This window comes from Lagenorhynchus albirostris, chromosome 5 (genome assembly GCF_949774975.1).
Source record: "Lagenorhynchus albirostris chromosome 5, mLagAlb1.1, whole genome shotgun sequence".
Lineage (NCBI taxonomy): Eukaryota > Metazoa > Chordata > Mammalia > Artiodactyla > Delphinidae > Lagenorhynchus > Lagenorhynchus albirostris.
In genome coordinates, this window is record NC_083099.1 from 127,119,626 (window position 1) to 127,135,708 (window position 16,083).

The following is a 16,083-nucleotide window of genomic DNA, read 5'->3' on the forward strand; positions in this document are numbered from 1 at the left end:
TAAGAACCAAAAGATTGGCCCACCTAGTTAACTGGATCCCGATCTACTTCCTAACTTATACTGATGAAATGGTTTTTAGGTTTAACAACTAAATTAGACTGAAATATACAGTTCCTGAAGACAGCTGACCTCAATATTTCTTGACATTGGAGTTCTGTACCTAGTATTTAAACATTACTTATTTTCATCTTATTAAAACTTCACTTCTTGACCAGTCAGACAGAAATGGCTTAGAAGCCTTGTAAAGTATCTAGGAACAACAGATAAGGAGGAACAAGGAATCTCTTCAATTGCCAAATGTTTAAGAATCTGGTTTTCTACATTTTCTTTATCATAAATCAACCAGATGAAATATTCATTCATTGGGCATTAGCCCAGTTTTCTATTAATGTCTCAAATTGTGTTCAGGCATGAACAGTAATCAGTATGTTCTTATGACATTCATGTTTGACCCAAGTATTATACAGATCTCCAGAATCTGTCATCCTGACATTCTAAGTTTGCTGCTGGGACTCTTTTTTAAAGACAGATCCCTTTCAGTCTTTACAAGATATCACTGGAATGAATATCCACATCCTCCACAGATAAATCGCTATGTCCTTATTTACAACTATCCTACCAATGAATAAACTTCGGGAAAACATCTAGATGCCAGCTATCAGATCAAAGACGGCTGATTTTCCCAATGCCTGGTTACATAAAAAAATCAACTAGGAAGAGACAGAACCAAGTCAGATTAAATATAGAGTATGAGAGTATTTCCAGAGGAAAAACTATGATACCACAAAAAACAACTCAGTTTTTAAAATAACAAATTAAAGTAAAATTTGAGGTCAGAAAGGAACACACATTTAAACCTTAGTGATCAAACTGTTCCCTCTAGTTTGAGGTAAGCAGGAAAAACAAACAAACCAACAAACTCTAATTCCCCAATTATCTTCAAACAGGAGGTGTAGTGGGTTGTTGTAGAAAGATTTTTAAGAAATTAGCAAAATGCACATTAGGCTCTCTTTTCTATGAAGTCTATTGAAGAAACACATAAGGTCTTAATTCTACTAAGTCCAGTTAATTAGTGTGCATGAGCATCATCTACAGAATTTGGTAAAATTAAGATTCTTGGGGGCTTCCCTGGTGGCACAGTGGTTGGGAGTCTGCCTGCCGATGCAGGGGACGTGGGTTCGTGCCCCGGTCCGGGAGGATCCCACATGCCGTGGAGCGGCTGGGCCCGTGAGTCATGGCCGCTGAGCCTGTGCGTCCGGAGCCTGTGCTCCGCAACGGGAGAGGCCATAGCGGTGAGAAGCCTGCGTACCGCAAAAAAAAAAAAAAAAAAAAGATTCTTGGGCCCCATGACTAGGCATTTTCACTCAGCAGTTATGGCATAGGTCCACAAAATTTTTAATGATAATAAACACACTCGGTAAATTCATTCTGAGGCAGGAAGCTCAGACATACTGTGTCCAAAATATAGTCGAATGCAGAGTGGCAATATGCTGAAGGAAGAGCCTGCATATCTGATCTAATAATTAGAGCATCCTTCCTTTTCATCCCCAAAGCCCAAAGCCAATCAACGCCAGCCCCCAGGTCAGTCAGCTCACCTAAGCAGCGGTAGGGAATCACAATGTGGGCATGGGTCTTGCACTGCTTCCGGCCTCTCTTGCACCAGTTCTGGATGGTCACTGGTTGGTTGGCTTCCACCACATTGGTGATCTGCAGTTCAGAGTAGACCTGGGAGAGCATACAAAAAGGGTAAATCGTTACCTGAGGCAGGCTGGCACGCAAGCACCCGTTGAACCGCCACTGTTATTCTAAGGTTTTCAAGCCTGCTCTAATTATGATCTAGCTTGGGGAATTCAGGGTAAAGAAAAAGATCAAGAACCTATCATTCCATTCAAAACATTAAGCAATATAACTTTTACTCTATTTTACTGCACCCATTCCAGCTTAACATATTTTCTAGGGGAGATAAAATAGAAAGGGAGGAGGGGGCCCTCTTAAAAGCATGGGGTCATTTCAATGCAAATTAAAGTGGTGTGACAATGATACTCTGTAATGCCCTAAATAAATGTTATAGTAGATACACCTGGGAATATTACCATGACTTCAATTCAACCTTCCCATGTCTTACTCAATTAGGCAAATATTTCACATACAGGATATGACACACAGCAAGCTTCCTACATAAAAATCTTTATCTTTATTCAAAGTAATTTACATAAGAATAATTTATCAAACAGTTATCATGACTGTCATTTAGATAAAGAATTGCATTGATGAATCTCTTCCCTTGAAAATTACAGTCCTTTGCTCTGATTACTGTTCTCAACAAATCATGGTGTTTACTGAGCACTTGGAAAGAAATGGAAACTTGATGAACTAAAATATATTTGTGAAAATATCAAATCCCTTCTATTTATTAATAATAGTAGAGATTTGAAGGAAAAATATAAACATAAAAATTTATTTCTAAAATGGGCTTTCCCTTGCATAAATCTTGCATTTCACCAGGGTTGCTGTTTTGCCAGTTAAATACAATGAAGAGAGAAAAGCATACGAGAACTGAGGGTAGAACCAAGGGAATGGTTATAATAATGGGCCATGAAATCTAAAGTGGGAATACGAAGGTTGAGATACACGTTTAAAAGGCTGTAGTATCAATGAGTCCTGGTGTGCGCTACAGAATTTTGTCCTAAAGATACCAAAGAAAATGGGGTGGTTAGAAGCAGTACTTGGAGAGTCAGAGAGCTGAAATTAAGATTCTGGGGGAGTTACAGTTATTGGTAATTGCAAGGAATATAACATGAGTATCAGAGGGCATGGCTGAAAAAGAATGATAAAGGCAAGATCACAGGAGGAATGAAAATAAAAAAACCAGAAGCTGGAATCTTGGATCATCAAGGTTGATATTAAAATCACCTAAGAATGGGGCTTCCCTGGTGGCGCAGTGGTTAAGAATCCTCCTGCCAATGCAGGGGACACGGGTTCGAGCCCTGGTCCGGGAAGATCCCACATGCCGCGGAGCAACTAAACCTGTGTGCCACAACTAACTGAGCCTGCACGCTAGAGCCCATGAGCCACAACTACTGAAGCCCATGAGCCTAGAGCCCATGCTCTGCAGCAAGAGAAGCCACCGCAATGAGAAGCCCATGTGCCGCAACGAAGAGTAGCCCCCTCTCACTGCAACTAGAGAAAGCCCGCACGCAGCAATAAACACCAAACGCAGCCAAAAATAAATACAAATAAAATGAATAAATTAAAAATCACCTAAGAATTACAAAAGATGCACTTGACTGAATGACAGAAGGTCAGGACCTAAAACCTTCAAAGATTGCCACTGCAGTAGAAAGAGCTCTCCAGATGCCTCCAACAGGTGGAGGAGAGGGGTAAATTAGTCCAAGACCATGTATTTCACAGTTTGGGTGGGGGACATTTTAGGGCGAAGGAAAAAATGGTTTGGAAGTGAAAATGAGTGAGAAGGAAGACATCCCTACCTCTAGGCACAATGCTATGAGGGTTGCAAGGGAAGAACTACCTGAGGAGGCTACAGGGGAAGCAGTGCCTTTGGGGAAATACCAGGTTTCAGAACAAGAAGATACTGTCGAACAGTATGGAGGTTCCTTAAAAAACTACAAATAGAACTACCATATGACCCAGCAATCCCACTACTGGGCATATACCCTGAGAAAACCATAATTCAAAAAGAGTCATGTACCAAAATGTTCATTGCAGCTCTATTTACAATAGCCTGGAGATGGAAACAACCTAAGTGTCCATCGTCGGATGAATGGATAAAGAAGATGTGGCCCATATATACAATGGAATATTACTCAGCCATAAAAAGAAAGGAAATTGAGCTACTTGTAATGAGGTGGATAGACCTAGAGTCTGTCATACAGAGTGAAATAAGTCAGAAAGAGAAAGACAAATACTGTATGCTAACACATACATATGGAATTTAAGAAAAAAAAATGTCATGAAGAACCTAGGGGTAAGACAGGACCTACTAGAGAATGGACCTACTAGAGAATGGACTTGAGGATATAGGGAGGGGGAAGGATAAGCTGTGACAAAGCGAGAGAGTGACATGGACATATATACACTACCAAACGTAAAATAGATAGCTAGTGGGAAGCAGCCGCATAGCACAGGGAGATCAGCTCGGTGCTTTGTGACCGCCTGGAGGGGTGGGACAGGGAGGGTGGGAGGGAGGTAGACGTAAGAGGGAAGAGATATGGGAACATATGTATGGGAACATATGTATATGTATAACTGATTCACTTTGTTATAAAGCAGAAGCTAACACACCATTGTAAAGCAATTATACTCCAATAAGGATGTAAAAAAAAAGAAGATACTGTCCACAGTGTGGGTTATGGATAGAAGGAATTTTTCTTATGATTGTCAGTCACATTCAAAGAGAGCATGCCATGATCCTGTCTCTATTTGAAATGTTGATATTTTGTTTGTTGTGGAGTTTGGGGCATTAATTTTTAGTGCATTAAAGGAGTTCCCTGGTGGCTTAATGGTTAGGATTCTGGGCTTTCACTGCCGTGGCCCAGGTTCAATCCCTGGGCAGGGAACTGGAAATCCCACAAGCCATGTGAAACAGCCAACAATAAATAAATAAATAAATAAATAAATAAATAAAAGACAAAATGGTTATATTTTTTAAAAATAGTGCATTAAAATATTATTTATCTTGCTTCCTGATTGCCTCACTTGCCTCACCCTTGTCCCAACCCCGAGGTCAATCAATTAAAAAATCAGACACTGAGAATGAATAAAAGCTGTGGTACATCCAATGGATTACCTAGCACTAAAAAGAAAGAAGCTATCAAACTATGAAAAGACATGGAGGAATCTTAGTTGAACATTACTAAGTGAAAGAAGCCAGCGTGAAAATACATGTATGATTCTAACTACATGACATTCTGGAAAAGGCAAAACTATGGTGACAGTAAAAAGACCAGTGGTTACCAGGGGTTAGGGGGAAGGAGGGATGAACAGGAAGCACATAGAGGATTTGGCGGGCAGTGAAATGATTCTATATGATACTGTAATGGTGAATACATGTCATTATACATTTGTCCAAACCCATAGAATGTACACCACCAAGAGTGGACCTTAAGGTCAACTATGGACTTTGGGTGATAATCACGTGACAATGTAGGTTCATCAATTGAAATAAATGTACTACTATTCTGCTGGGGGATGTTGAGAAAGGGGGAGAAGCTATGTATGAGTCGGGGAAGGGGGTACACAGGAAATCTTTGCACACTCCTCTCCATTTTGCCACAAACCTAAAACTGCTCTAAAAAAATAAAACACTGATCAGTGTAGTACAAGGAAAATTCAATGGGGAGGTACATGCTATGAAAACACACAAAAAAGGATATCTAAATCAGATCCTGGGCGGGTACTGAGAAAGTTATTCTTCCAAAACACTTGCCAGTAACTTAGCTCTAAATGGAAACAGCTCTTTCCCTTTATTTTATTTTGTTCTTAAATATCTTAACTCTTCAATGCATGCATTTCAGTCGTAGATAATGCTCAACTTGAAATGCCACTAAAATTTAATATCCCCAGGGTTTTTTCCTATATGATGAAAGGTGAAGAGTGGCTTTTTGTGCAGCAATATAATCCTCCCATCACCTCTCCTTGTTTATTATATCACAAAGTACAGCACTCATGAGTTATAAACTTTATGACACTAGAGAGTTTGCCATGAGGGACACAACATTATGTGCAGTAAAGTGTGCGTTACTATATTTTTCTAAAGGGGTTCTAGCTGCCACTTCACAGAAATATCACCCTGCTGAGGACTTTCTCAGGAGTTTTCAGTTTTCTATTAAAAAACTCCTACAGGCACAGTCAAGTCATATTTTCTTCTTTTTAAGTTAAAACCAAAAAGCTATCTGTAGGGTACAAATTGATAAGTTAAAAAAAAAAAGGTCTCTTGCTCATGATGTGCTCCATCTTCAGCATCCTAAGGTATTGCACCAATAATACCTGGTACAACAGAGCAGTAACTTATTCGGTGGATAATTTTCTAGCAGATAGAATTGCATACAGACCAGTTAAGATCAGTGAAGACAGGGCTTCTCCCCTGAAGGTCACCAGAGAGCTTCACGAGGTGATCAGCTAAACACAAAATTCCCTTCCAGTTCCCACCCGGAAATCTAGGACATATGTGTTATTTACTGTGCTGCAACTCCTCTCTCCAGAACGTGGACAATGATAATTGTTAATAGGCAGTTGGAGGAGATTATAAAATCTGAACCACGTGACTCCCACACGTAGTTTGCCTACTGCCTTAACAATGGAAACGGAAGTGGCAACTTCCATGCTTCCAGCCACTTTTTTTTTTTTTTTTGATTTTTGCGGTACGCAGGCCTCTCACTGCTGTGGCCTCTCCCGCTGCGGAGCACAGGCTCCGGACCCACAGGCCCAGTGGCCATGGCTCACGGGCCCAGCCGCTGCGTGGCATGTGGGATCTTCCCGGACCGGGGCACGAACCCGCGTCCCCTGCATCGGCAGGTGGACTCTCAACCACTGCGCCACCAGGGAAGCCCCCCAGCCACTTTTATCCTGAGACAAGGAGTTATTAATTCGACTTCGCCAAAGAGTATAAAAATTTGCTGTTCTCAATTCAGGAGGTATATTTTAAACAGGGAGGAACACCAAACATTAAAGTGACAAAACTTCCTCTGAAGCACATCTAGTCCCAGTTAATCACAGTGATTACCACAGGCACAAGAAACCTCCAAGTCAGAAAGCAAACACCAGAACACAAAAACACAACAAAAAACATACTAAAGTTTCTGACAAAAATTCCGAGTACTAGATCTTATTTTTTATTAAGCAGCTCCAGTATATCACCAGAGACAAATAAGCGTTTTTGTGTTATGAGACAAATAAGCATCTTATGTTGAAAAAGTAGCATAGTCTTCGGCAAGAATAAAAATTAAAGTAATTAGGCATGCAAATGTGCTCGTGGTTAGTTGAGTCCCTGACTTTTCACCATAATTAAGTATAAGCATAGCTCAATGTTTTACATTTTCTTTGTGCATCTCACATCTTAACATAGGAAATAAAGATATCTGAGATCCCTAACCTATTTAATTTGTATGTATTCCAACACATGCAACTGCATGTATTGCTAACGCAACAAGCATTGCTGATAATTTGCTAAAACAGCAGGCATTAGCAAAACCCGACTTTTATACAGCCCCCTTCCTTTTCTAAAATGTATCCTATGTGCATCCCAATTATGAGTGACTATTTTTTATTATTAAAAAATTTAGATGACAACAGCTGTATTAAGAAACACTTAAAGCAGAAACAAATCCAGCTTGTGCCAGTTACTTGAAAGGCAAACCATCCTCAGTTCCTACAAACCTTCCTGAATTACACAGGCAGCCGCTGAAGAAATACACACCCTGTGCCCCAAACACACTCTTCTTAAGACCCTAACATCACAGTTCAGATGCCCAGGCCCTGTAGGGTCTCCCAGGTGGACAAACCTCCTCCACTCACAGTGTAATAGATGTCAATCCCTCTCTCCCACTTCAGGAATGCTTTACTGTATTTATTGCAGTGCTCCTCACACTGGGGTTAGGTATACACGTGCACCACCTCCCCAGTGAAAATACACTTTCCAAGGGCAGGAAACACAATTTCCTCCTCCTGTGTTGCTCCACCTTCATTAACGTTGGTTTAAGGTGATCAGGAGGCTGCCAACATGCCTGCCCCTCTCTGCAGTGCTCTAGCCCCCCGTCCTCTGGAAGAGCACTCATTAGTGACCATATTTTAACTCTGCAGCTCCGGCCCCGTAGCTGGTAACAGCCTGAGGAAAGCACACTGAGGATGGCATTCTCCTTCCTCGAGAGTTGTGAACTAACACATCCAGGCTCTGGTTAGATGAGGGAGGATACACGGCTGGCAGGCAGGGTAAGTCATAGCCAGAGATGGTGCCTGTCAAAACCCGCAGGGGAATGGGAACTAGGCCTCTGGAAGAAGCAGGGAAATAAGAGGCACAGAGAGAGAAGCTAAGATGCGACAGTTGTGTACCCAAGACAGTGATAGACAGCGAACAAGACAGGGACATCCTGAGCACCTCTAACGCCAGCGAGGCGTGCCGCATCTCCTTCAATAAGCCCCCTTTTAAACATAAGCTATTTTGGTAGCTTTATTTCCCTTCCGAATGAACAACACCCAAGAAAAAAGCCCAGCTCAAAAGTTGGTTCACTAATGTTCCCTTCCCTGATCACTTCAGCCTCTGAATCCAAAGCATTTTATCCGATCGCTTGTATTTGATCACCGACCACTTTCCACCTCCTATTACACTGATGTGCCTTCCTGCCCCATTAGAACATACACTCCTTGAAGGCAGGGACAATATGATTCATTTTTGTGTTCCCTCAATGGTGGTCAACACTGTGGTAGCACAGTAAGTGCATGATAAATAGGTAATGATTATTTCTTGCTAAGTTCAGTCCATTAGACATAGGGAAATTTAGTATATATTAAGCTCCCATTGGCTATTATCAAAGTATCTCTTAAAAAAGATTATCTGAGGACTTCCCTGGTGGCACAGTGGCTAAGAATCCGCCTGCCAATGCAGGGGGCACTGGCTCGAGCCCTGGTCGGTCAGGGAAGATCCCACATGCCGCGGAGCAACTAGGACCATGTGCCACAACTACTAAGGCTGCGCTCTAGAGCCTGGGAGCCACAACTACTGAAGCCCGCGTGCCTATGGCCCATGCTCTGCAACAGGAGAAGCCGCTGCAATGAGAAGCCTGTGCACTGCAGGGAAGAGTGGCCCCCGCTCACCGCAACTAGGAGAGGCCTGCGCTCAGCAACGAAGACCCAGCGCAGCCAAAAATAAATAAATAAAATAAAATCAATTAATTAAAAAAAAAAAAAGATTATCTGAATAGTATGATATTATAGTTGGATTATAAGCTTTTGAGAAAAATAAGCACTCAGTGCCTTCTAATATTATTCTTCCAAGTATGATGTAGCAACTTTTACCAGTGATAGCATCTTATATAAAAAGCAATAGATTAATGTTAATAAATGTTAATAAATACACAGCTGAGGAAGATACTTAGGAAGATTAAAAGCCAAGCTCTCACTTAGGCTAAGGAGGCCCATCTGACTGGCCCAGGCATCTGTAACAAGCAGTTATTTTGGCCATACAAACATGTTTTATCTTTGAAAGCAAATCTATCTGTACATATATTTAAAAAAAAAATTTTAAGTGAACTGAAGAAATTTCAAATACTAATAACCAAGAGAGGTAGAGTAGAAACAATCTTAGATCCATATTAGAAGGTTGTAGTTGGTAACTTAATTGGTTTTCCTCACTACAGAAAACTACCTTAAAACTTGGTCACCATCAGAACATTTTCATTCTAAATTTTAAAAATCTAGAGTCTCCCTTTCTCTCCCTCCCTCCCTCCCTCTCCCTCTCTCTCTCTCTCTCTCCCTCTCTCTCTCTCTCTCTTTCTGTGTCTATCCAAATTGAAAATATATTAATCTCAGACAAGATGACATTTAAGTTGTTAAATACACAAACCAAGAAAATACATGGATGATATTTAAGAAAGCCAAGAACATATAGGTATATATACAGAAACATAAAAATATTTAAGACATATATTGTTAGAGTCCTACAAAAACTTTCCTTTATTTGCAACATTAAGGACAAACAGAAAAGTAAAAAAAAAAAAATGTGGGCTTCCCTGGTGGCGCAGTGGTTGAGAGTCCACCTGGCGATGCAGGGGACACGGGTTCGTGCCCCGGTCCGGGAAGATCCCACATGCCGAGAGCAGCTGGGCCCGTGAGTCGTGGCTGCTGAGCCTGCGCGTCCGGAGCCTGTGCTCCGCAACGGGAGAGGCCACAACGGTGAGAGGCCCGCGTACCGCAAAAAAAAAAAAAAGGACAAACGGGAACCCTCGGAGTATCCTTTTGCAACAGGCCACCTGGGACAAGGGATTAATTTATGCCAAAAGTCATATTTACACACAACTAGATTCCAAATGACCAAGGATATTTCAAGAACACAAAATCAAATGTGACTAATAAAAAGCTGTAAACAGAGTTAATGGTCAGGGTCATGGGAATTGCTCCTAATTCTGAAAAAATTTACTTACTGTTCTTTCTAGTCTTTCAACATTTAAAATCAATTTTTAATCAAATTCTCCAGTATATTTCTTTTTGAAAAAATATGCTAGAAATTATGTAGTGTTATTAAACTGGTGTTTTAAACATGTGAGTTAGAAGTCAATAAATAACGTGTGTTCCTTTAGTTCATCTTAATCAATTTACAGCTGTGCAGAAGGGATAAGCAACACATCTATCTGCACAAGGAGCTTGCAAAAAATAATGTGGACTCTGAAGGAGGTAAGATAGAGAACTGGGATTCCAGACTTCTCAAAGAACAAGAGTGACTAGATTTTATAATTATTGGAGTGATAAGCACAGGGGGCATTCATTATACTATTCTTTCTACCTTTACATATGCTTGAAATTTTGAATTAAAAAGAACTAAAAGTTAAAAAAACGAGTCCAGTGGAAACAAAGTCACGCTTTTAAATTTACATTACAAGTGAAAAAACAAAAATATAAACAAATCAAGATCTTAATTGTAAATGCATGATGGCACCTAGGTAGCATGTATGAACAATACATGAAACAAAAAATCAAACTCTATAGTAAAATGGTATAGAGGTAGCCTAATCATAGGATATTTTCATCCTGTGAAAGTTTTACATATCAATTTCTTTTCCAAAGAACAGATCCAAGAGGAGTATAAAAAATATATGTAATTGAAGGTTTATTATGTGTCTGAATCATTGCAAATGTTTTATGTGTAGCAGGTCATGTAAACCTCTATCAGTTGATAATGGCTCCATTTCATAGAAGATGAAATTGATGAAGTTAGAACACAACAATGAAAGTAGGTGACGTCTCCGTTAAGGTTTATCACAGGAAATTAGATACATAGTTCCCTGTGCTATACAGTAGGATCTTGTTGTTTATCCATTCTATATATAATAATTTGCATAGGCTAATTCCAAACTCCCAATCCTTCCCTCCTCCACCCCCCTTCCCCTTGGCAACCACAAGTCTGTTCTCTATGTCTGAGTCTGTTTCTGTTTTGTAGATAAGCTCGTTTGTGTCATAATTTAGATTCCACACATCACTTTGCTATACAGCAGAAATTGACACAGCATTGTAAATCAACTATACTTCAATAAAATAAATTTAAAAAAGAAAATTTATCATAAACTTTAAAAAAAAGTAGATGATATCTCTGAGCACTCAAAGAGTGTATTAATTCTAAGTTCTAAACTACTTCCACTTCAGAGTCTAAGCCAAAACAAAGCGTGTGCTAAACAATATATTTTTGTTTCTGGATTAAAATAACATAGTCTCTCCTTTAAAATTTTCTGGAACACAAAGAAAAATAATATCTTAAATTGTTTCTCAACATAAATTCTTGTAATAATGAGAGATATTGGAGACAGTATCTAATTTAATTGAGAAGGTGAACTGGAAACTGAAGTTGTTCTCTGATTACAATGTTTTTTTAATTTATTTTATTTAATTTATTTATTTTTGGCTGCATTGGGTCTTCGTTGCTGCATGCAGGCTTTCTCTAGTTGCGGTGAGGCGGGGCCACTCTTCGTTGTGGCGAGTAGGCTTCTCATTGCAGTGGCTTCTCTTGTTGCAAAGCATGGGCTCTAGGTGTGTGGGTTTCAGCAGTTGTGGCATGAGGGCTCAGTAGTTGTGGCTCACAGGCTGTAGAGCACAGGCTCAGTAGATGTGGCACACGGGCTTAGTTGCTCCGCGGCATTCCCGGACGAGGGCTTGAAGCCATGTCCCCTGCGTTGGCAGGCGGATTCTTAACCACTGCGCCACCAGGGGAGCCCTCTGATTACAATTTAATGAGGTGCTGGGAAGCAAGATGCAGCTGATGAAACACCAGTGCAATAATGGAAAGTACGTGCAGTGCTGTGTTTTCACAATGATGACCTTATCTATAGCAAGGCACAGAAAATGTTTCAGGGCACCAGCCTATTTCCCAATAACGTGGCCCAAGTCTGTTTCTGACATTGTATGCAAATATATTGTCATATGCATACATTCATACTTAGAATTAGAAAATATTGTGCAAGAACCTTGTACGACGTGTAAGTCAGTCATACCAACGTGCTGAATGTAAAGACAAATGAGGAAGGTACGGACACCAAAATAAATAGGACAGGACACGAATGTGAAAACAAACAGATGTGTCCACGTACAGCCAAGATCCTCATTCTCTCTCTGTCAATTTATGTCTAATTTTCTAATTTTTAAAATGTCAAATCTATTGTTAATCAAGTATACTCCAATATAAAATAATAATAAAAAAAGTATATAAAAAAACAAACTTTAAAAAAAGTCCAATCTATACAAGATTATTTATTTGTACCTCAATAAAGCTAAAAAGAAAAATATATTATAGAAAAAAAACATTTTAAATAAATAAATAAGGCGGCAAATATAAAAGTCCATAGTGTTACTGCAAATATGTAATAACTGAGTATGCATTTCGGAAAGAGCTAGATAGTAACAAGGACAAATGTTAAATCAAACATTAATCTCATTAAATGAAAACTGTGTGGGAAAAAATATCCAAACTGGTTTCATCTCTTTTACCTCTGAATCCTATGGTTTATGCAAGCAATCCTTATAAGCATACAGACCAATAATGCGGAAAATATATCTGTACTCGTATATAGATAGCTGGATACCTCTACTTAAAATTTTTCACTTAATATGAATTTTTGCATCTTACAAACACCAAAACCACAAAGCATAGGTGCCTGTCATCTATAGGTCAATTTTAAGCTCAAAAAGGTAGACGGCACACAGAGCAAAATAATAATGGCCAAGAATGTTCCACAGCTTCTACCATGGCAGTGTGTCTATGATATGCCCTCAAAGTTGATTAGATCAAAAGGATCTCGTGTTGTTATTTTTAAAATTAATTTTAACTTCACATCACTATAGAATGAAGGCAGCAAGGCTGACAAACAAGTCTCGTCTGGTAGTCCCTGTCATGTTATATATTTTAGAGTAGACAGCTGGGCAAAGGAAATGGCTTTGTTTAACTCATCAGCTTTTGTTTGGTCCAGGCACTGGTATGCTTTGTTCGGCGATCCTGTTAACTTATAGACAAAACAGCTGTTCATTTAGAGCAAGAAGGTTAAAGAAACAGAAAACACATACTGTTAATTGTGGAAAAGAAAACACTTAGGAAAAAGAGAGTTTACCCATAATCTAATAGAAAGACTAGAAGCAAAGCCACATTCACCTAAGTTTCCCAGCTGGAAACCTCTGCCAGCACTTGAGGCTTAACCTGTTCAAAGCTCCCTCCAGAGACCTGCTCCCAGTGTAAGTTAGCAGAGTCGTGGACACCTGATCTAAGCCCCTGCCTCCCAGGATGTGTTCTGCATGTTAGGGATGCAGAGCCTGGGTTTTAAGTTCTCTCCTTAAAAGAGGAGGAAGAACAGTACTGGGACTTACACAATTTCTCGTTGAATTGACCATATTTAACTTTTACAATACACTCCTGTGTGCTCCTATCATAAAAGGAGGACGTGGTCTAAGATTGGTTAAGCAGCTTTCCTGGACTGCTCAGGTGTCAAAGAGCAAAGGCTGCATCTGAATGAAGGTTTGATAGGGAAGCCCATGCTTTGCCTTCACTGCGCTTGACCCTAAGGGCTCCCTTATAACAGCATCTTGGGGTATCTCATATGTGCTCAACTATACAACAAGGATAGGCATGATGATCTTTCCTATCCCTTTCACACTAGCATCTTGAGATTGGAATTCCCTTCTCTCCCCAATCCAAATCACCCTTAGATATAGGCTAATTTTTCCAAAAGTGTCTTGACCAGAAAACACTCCTGCTAAAAACAATCCCATAGCCCTTACTCATCTCTAGAATTAGATCTCAAAACCCAGATTTACAATCAAGATCCTCTACTTTACAGCCCCATTCTACATTTTCAATTTCCTAAATTCTTTTCTCAATTTATCTAATTGTGTGTTTAGAAGCTCCTATGAGCCAACAATGTTGTCTGGCCACTCAGCAACACCTGACACGAAATCTTATCTTGAATCAGGAAATATCTGCTCAATTTGCCTGAATTAAATTTGGAACAGAATAAAACTCTTCAGATGAAGAACTGAAGTATACTTCCAATATTTTCTTCTCTCAATCTAAAGCCTTTGGTTTAAATAAAACAGTGTTGTTTTTCTTTCTTTTGAAATGAAACCTCATTTCATTCAAAAGAAAGAGGACAACAAAATCTAAAAATTCTAATTTTTCTTCCTAGGCTTTATAATGTATGTTTCAAGGGGAATATTATCCTAGTTTTGATCTACTTATAAGACTTCTAGGTTCCTTAGGCCAATACCTGGGTAATGTAACAGTTCATTAAGGCAAGTGGCCACCTTAGGCTGTTAAATGATGAATAATTTACATAGCTATTTTCAAATTGTTTCTGTGATGGCAGCACTTTCTATATCTAGTATAGAATGAAGGAAAGGAACTTTTTTCTACCAAAGGACCACAGAGGACAATAATCGTCAAGGGAACATCTGTTGTCATCTATTACTGCACACAAACTATCCCAAAACTTAATAGCTTCAAACAGTAAGCATTTCTTATCTCACACAGTTTCTGGGCCTGAGGAGTCCGGAAGAGACTGAGCTGAGTGATCCCGTCTCTTACAAGGGTGCAGTCAAGATGTCAGCTGGGGCTGAGATTAAATGAAGGCTTGACTAGGCTACAGGATCCACTTCCAAGTGGTTCATTCATTGCCTGGCAAGTGACTGCTGGCTGCTGGCAGAAGCACCGAGGTCCTCAGCACATGCACATCCCTACAGTGCTGCTTGAGTGTCCTCATGACATGGCGGCTGGCTTCCACCATAGCAAAAGTATGTAAGGTAGAAGCCACGTGCTCTTTATGATCCAGCCTCAAATGTCGTACACGTCATTTCTGTAATATCCTCCTGCACACTGCGGGAGGAGACTAAGGACTACGTGTGGATGCGAATACGAGGAGGGAGGCAAGCACTGTTGGGAGCCATCTTGGAGGTTAGCCACCACATAATAATTTAGAATTCCTGACAATTCTGTGAGTTGACTGAGTGATTCTTCACATGGTGTCGTCAGCTAGAGTACTGCAAGGAAGCCTGCAAAGTCCATCCTGGCCTTGCATACGTGGCCGGTGCTGGCAGCTGCCTGGGAGCTCAGGTAGGGCTATTGAATGAGGGCCTCCATTCTCTTCTACTTGGGCGTCTCCACATGGCTGCCTTCCCAGAGTGCAAAAGGAGACACTTCTAGGCCGAATTAAGGCTTAGACCCAGAACTAAACCAGCACCACTACCACTCTATTCTACTGGTTAAAACAAGTCTCATGTCCAACCAAGATTGAAGGGGAGGTTGTAACTGCTAGAAAACATAATTCAACAGTCAACAGTAGAACATATTAACACAGGGTCACATAAAGAACCATCTAGGGTTGCTTCCTGTTTTCAGGAAGTGTACTTAGTGATCATTTAGTACATTTAACTGAATATTTAAGGCCCTGCTATATGTTTATCACTCTACTATTGAGCATTATCATGGCACCTACATCTCAAATGGGTAAAAATAAACTGAGGGCAAATTTGGACTGAGGGCCAGCAACCCCTAACTCTTGCTTAAAAGTTTCTTTAGGATTCTATCAATGGAAAGAAACAGTCTCTGCAGGAGGAGACCACAAGGCCATTTCAGGAGAGGTTCTTTCAGTGTAGAGAGCAGGGCAGAACATCTGCCCTATTCAGTTCCAATCTCTGTGCCAACAACAGGCCGTCCACAAGCAGTTACTAAATGACAAACCACATGCTCTGAGTCAGAGCCGAGTGTTGCATAAAATGCTTTGTAAAGCATGATCTCTAGAAACAGTAATTCTCAGTGACACTTTAGGCCTAAAATCCTTTTGCCCAAAGGAGCGAAAGTAAGTCCTAGTCTTAGCTCAGGCT

The 16,083-nt window shown here is 40.2% G+C and overlaps 1 protein-coding gene across 2 annotated transcripts in view; it reads right to left on the minus strand.

Annotated features, from left to right (window-relative positions):
* APP (amyloid beta precursor protein) overlaps positions 1 to 16,083 on the minus strand; it is a 275,906-nt gene that overhangs the window by 194,873 nt on the left and 64,950 nt on the right. For both annotated transcript variants that reach the window (XM_060150785.1, XM_060150786.1), the window contains exon 3: positions 1,596 to 1,725. In XM_060150785.1, the coding sequence (XP_060006768.1) occupies positions 1,596 to 1,725 (130 nt within the window). The remainder of the gene's footprint in view (positions 1 to 1,595; positions 1,726 to 16,083) is intronic.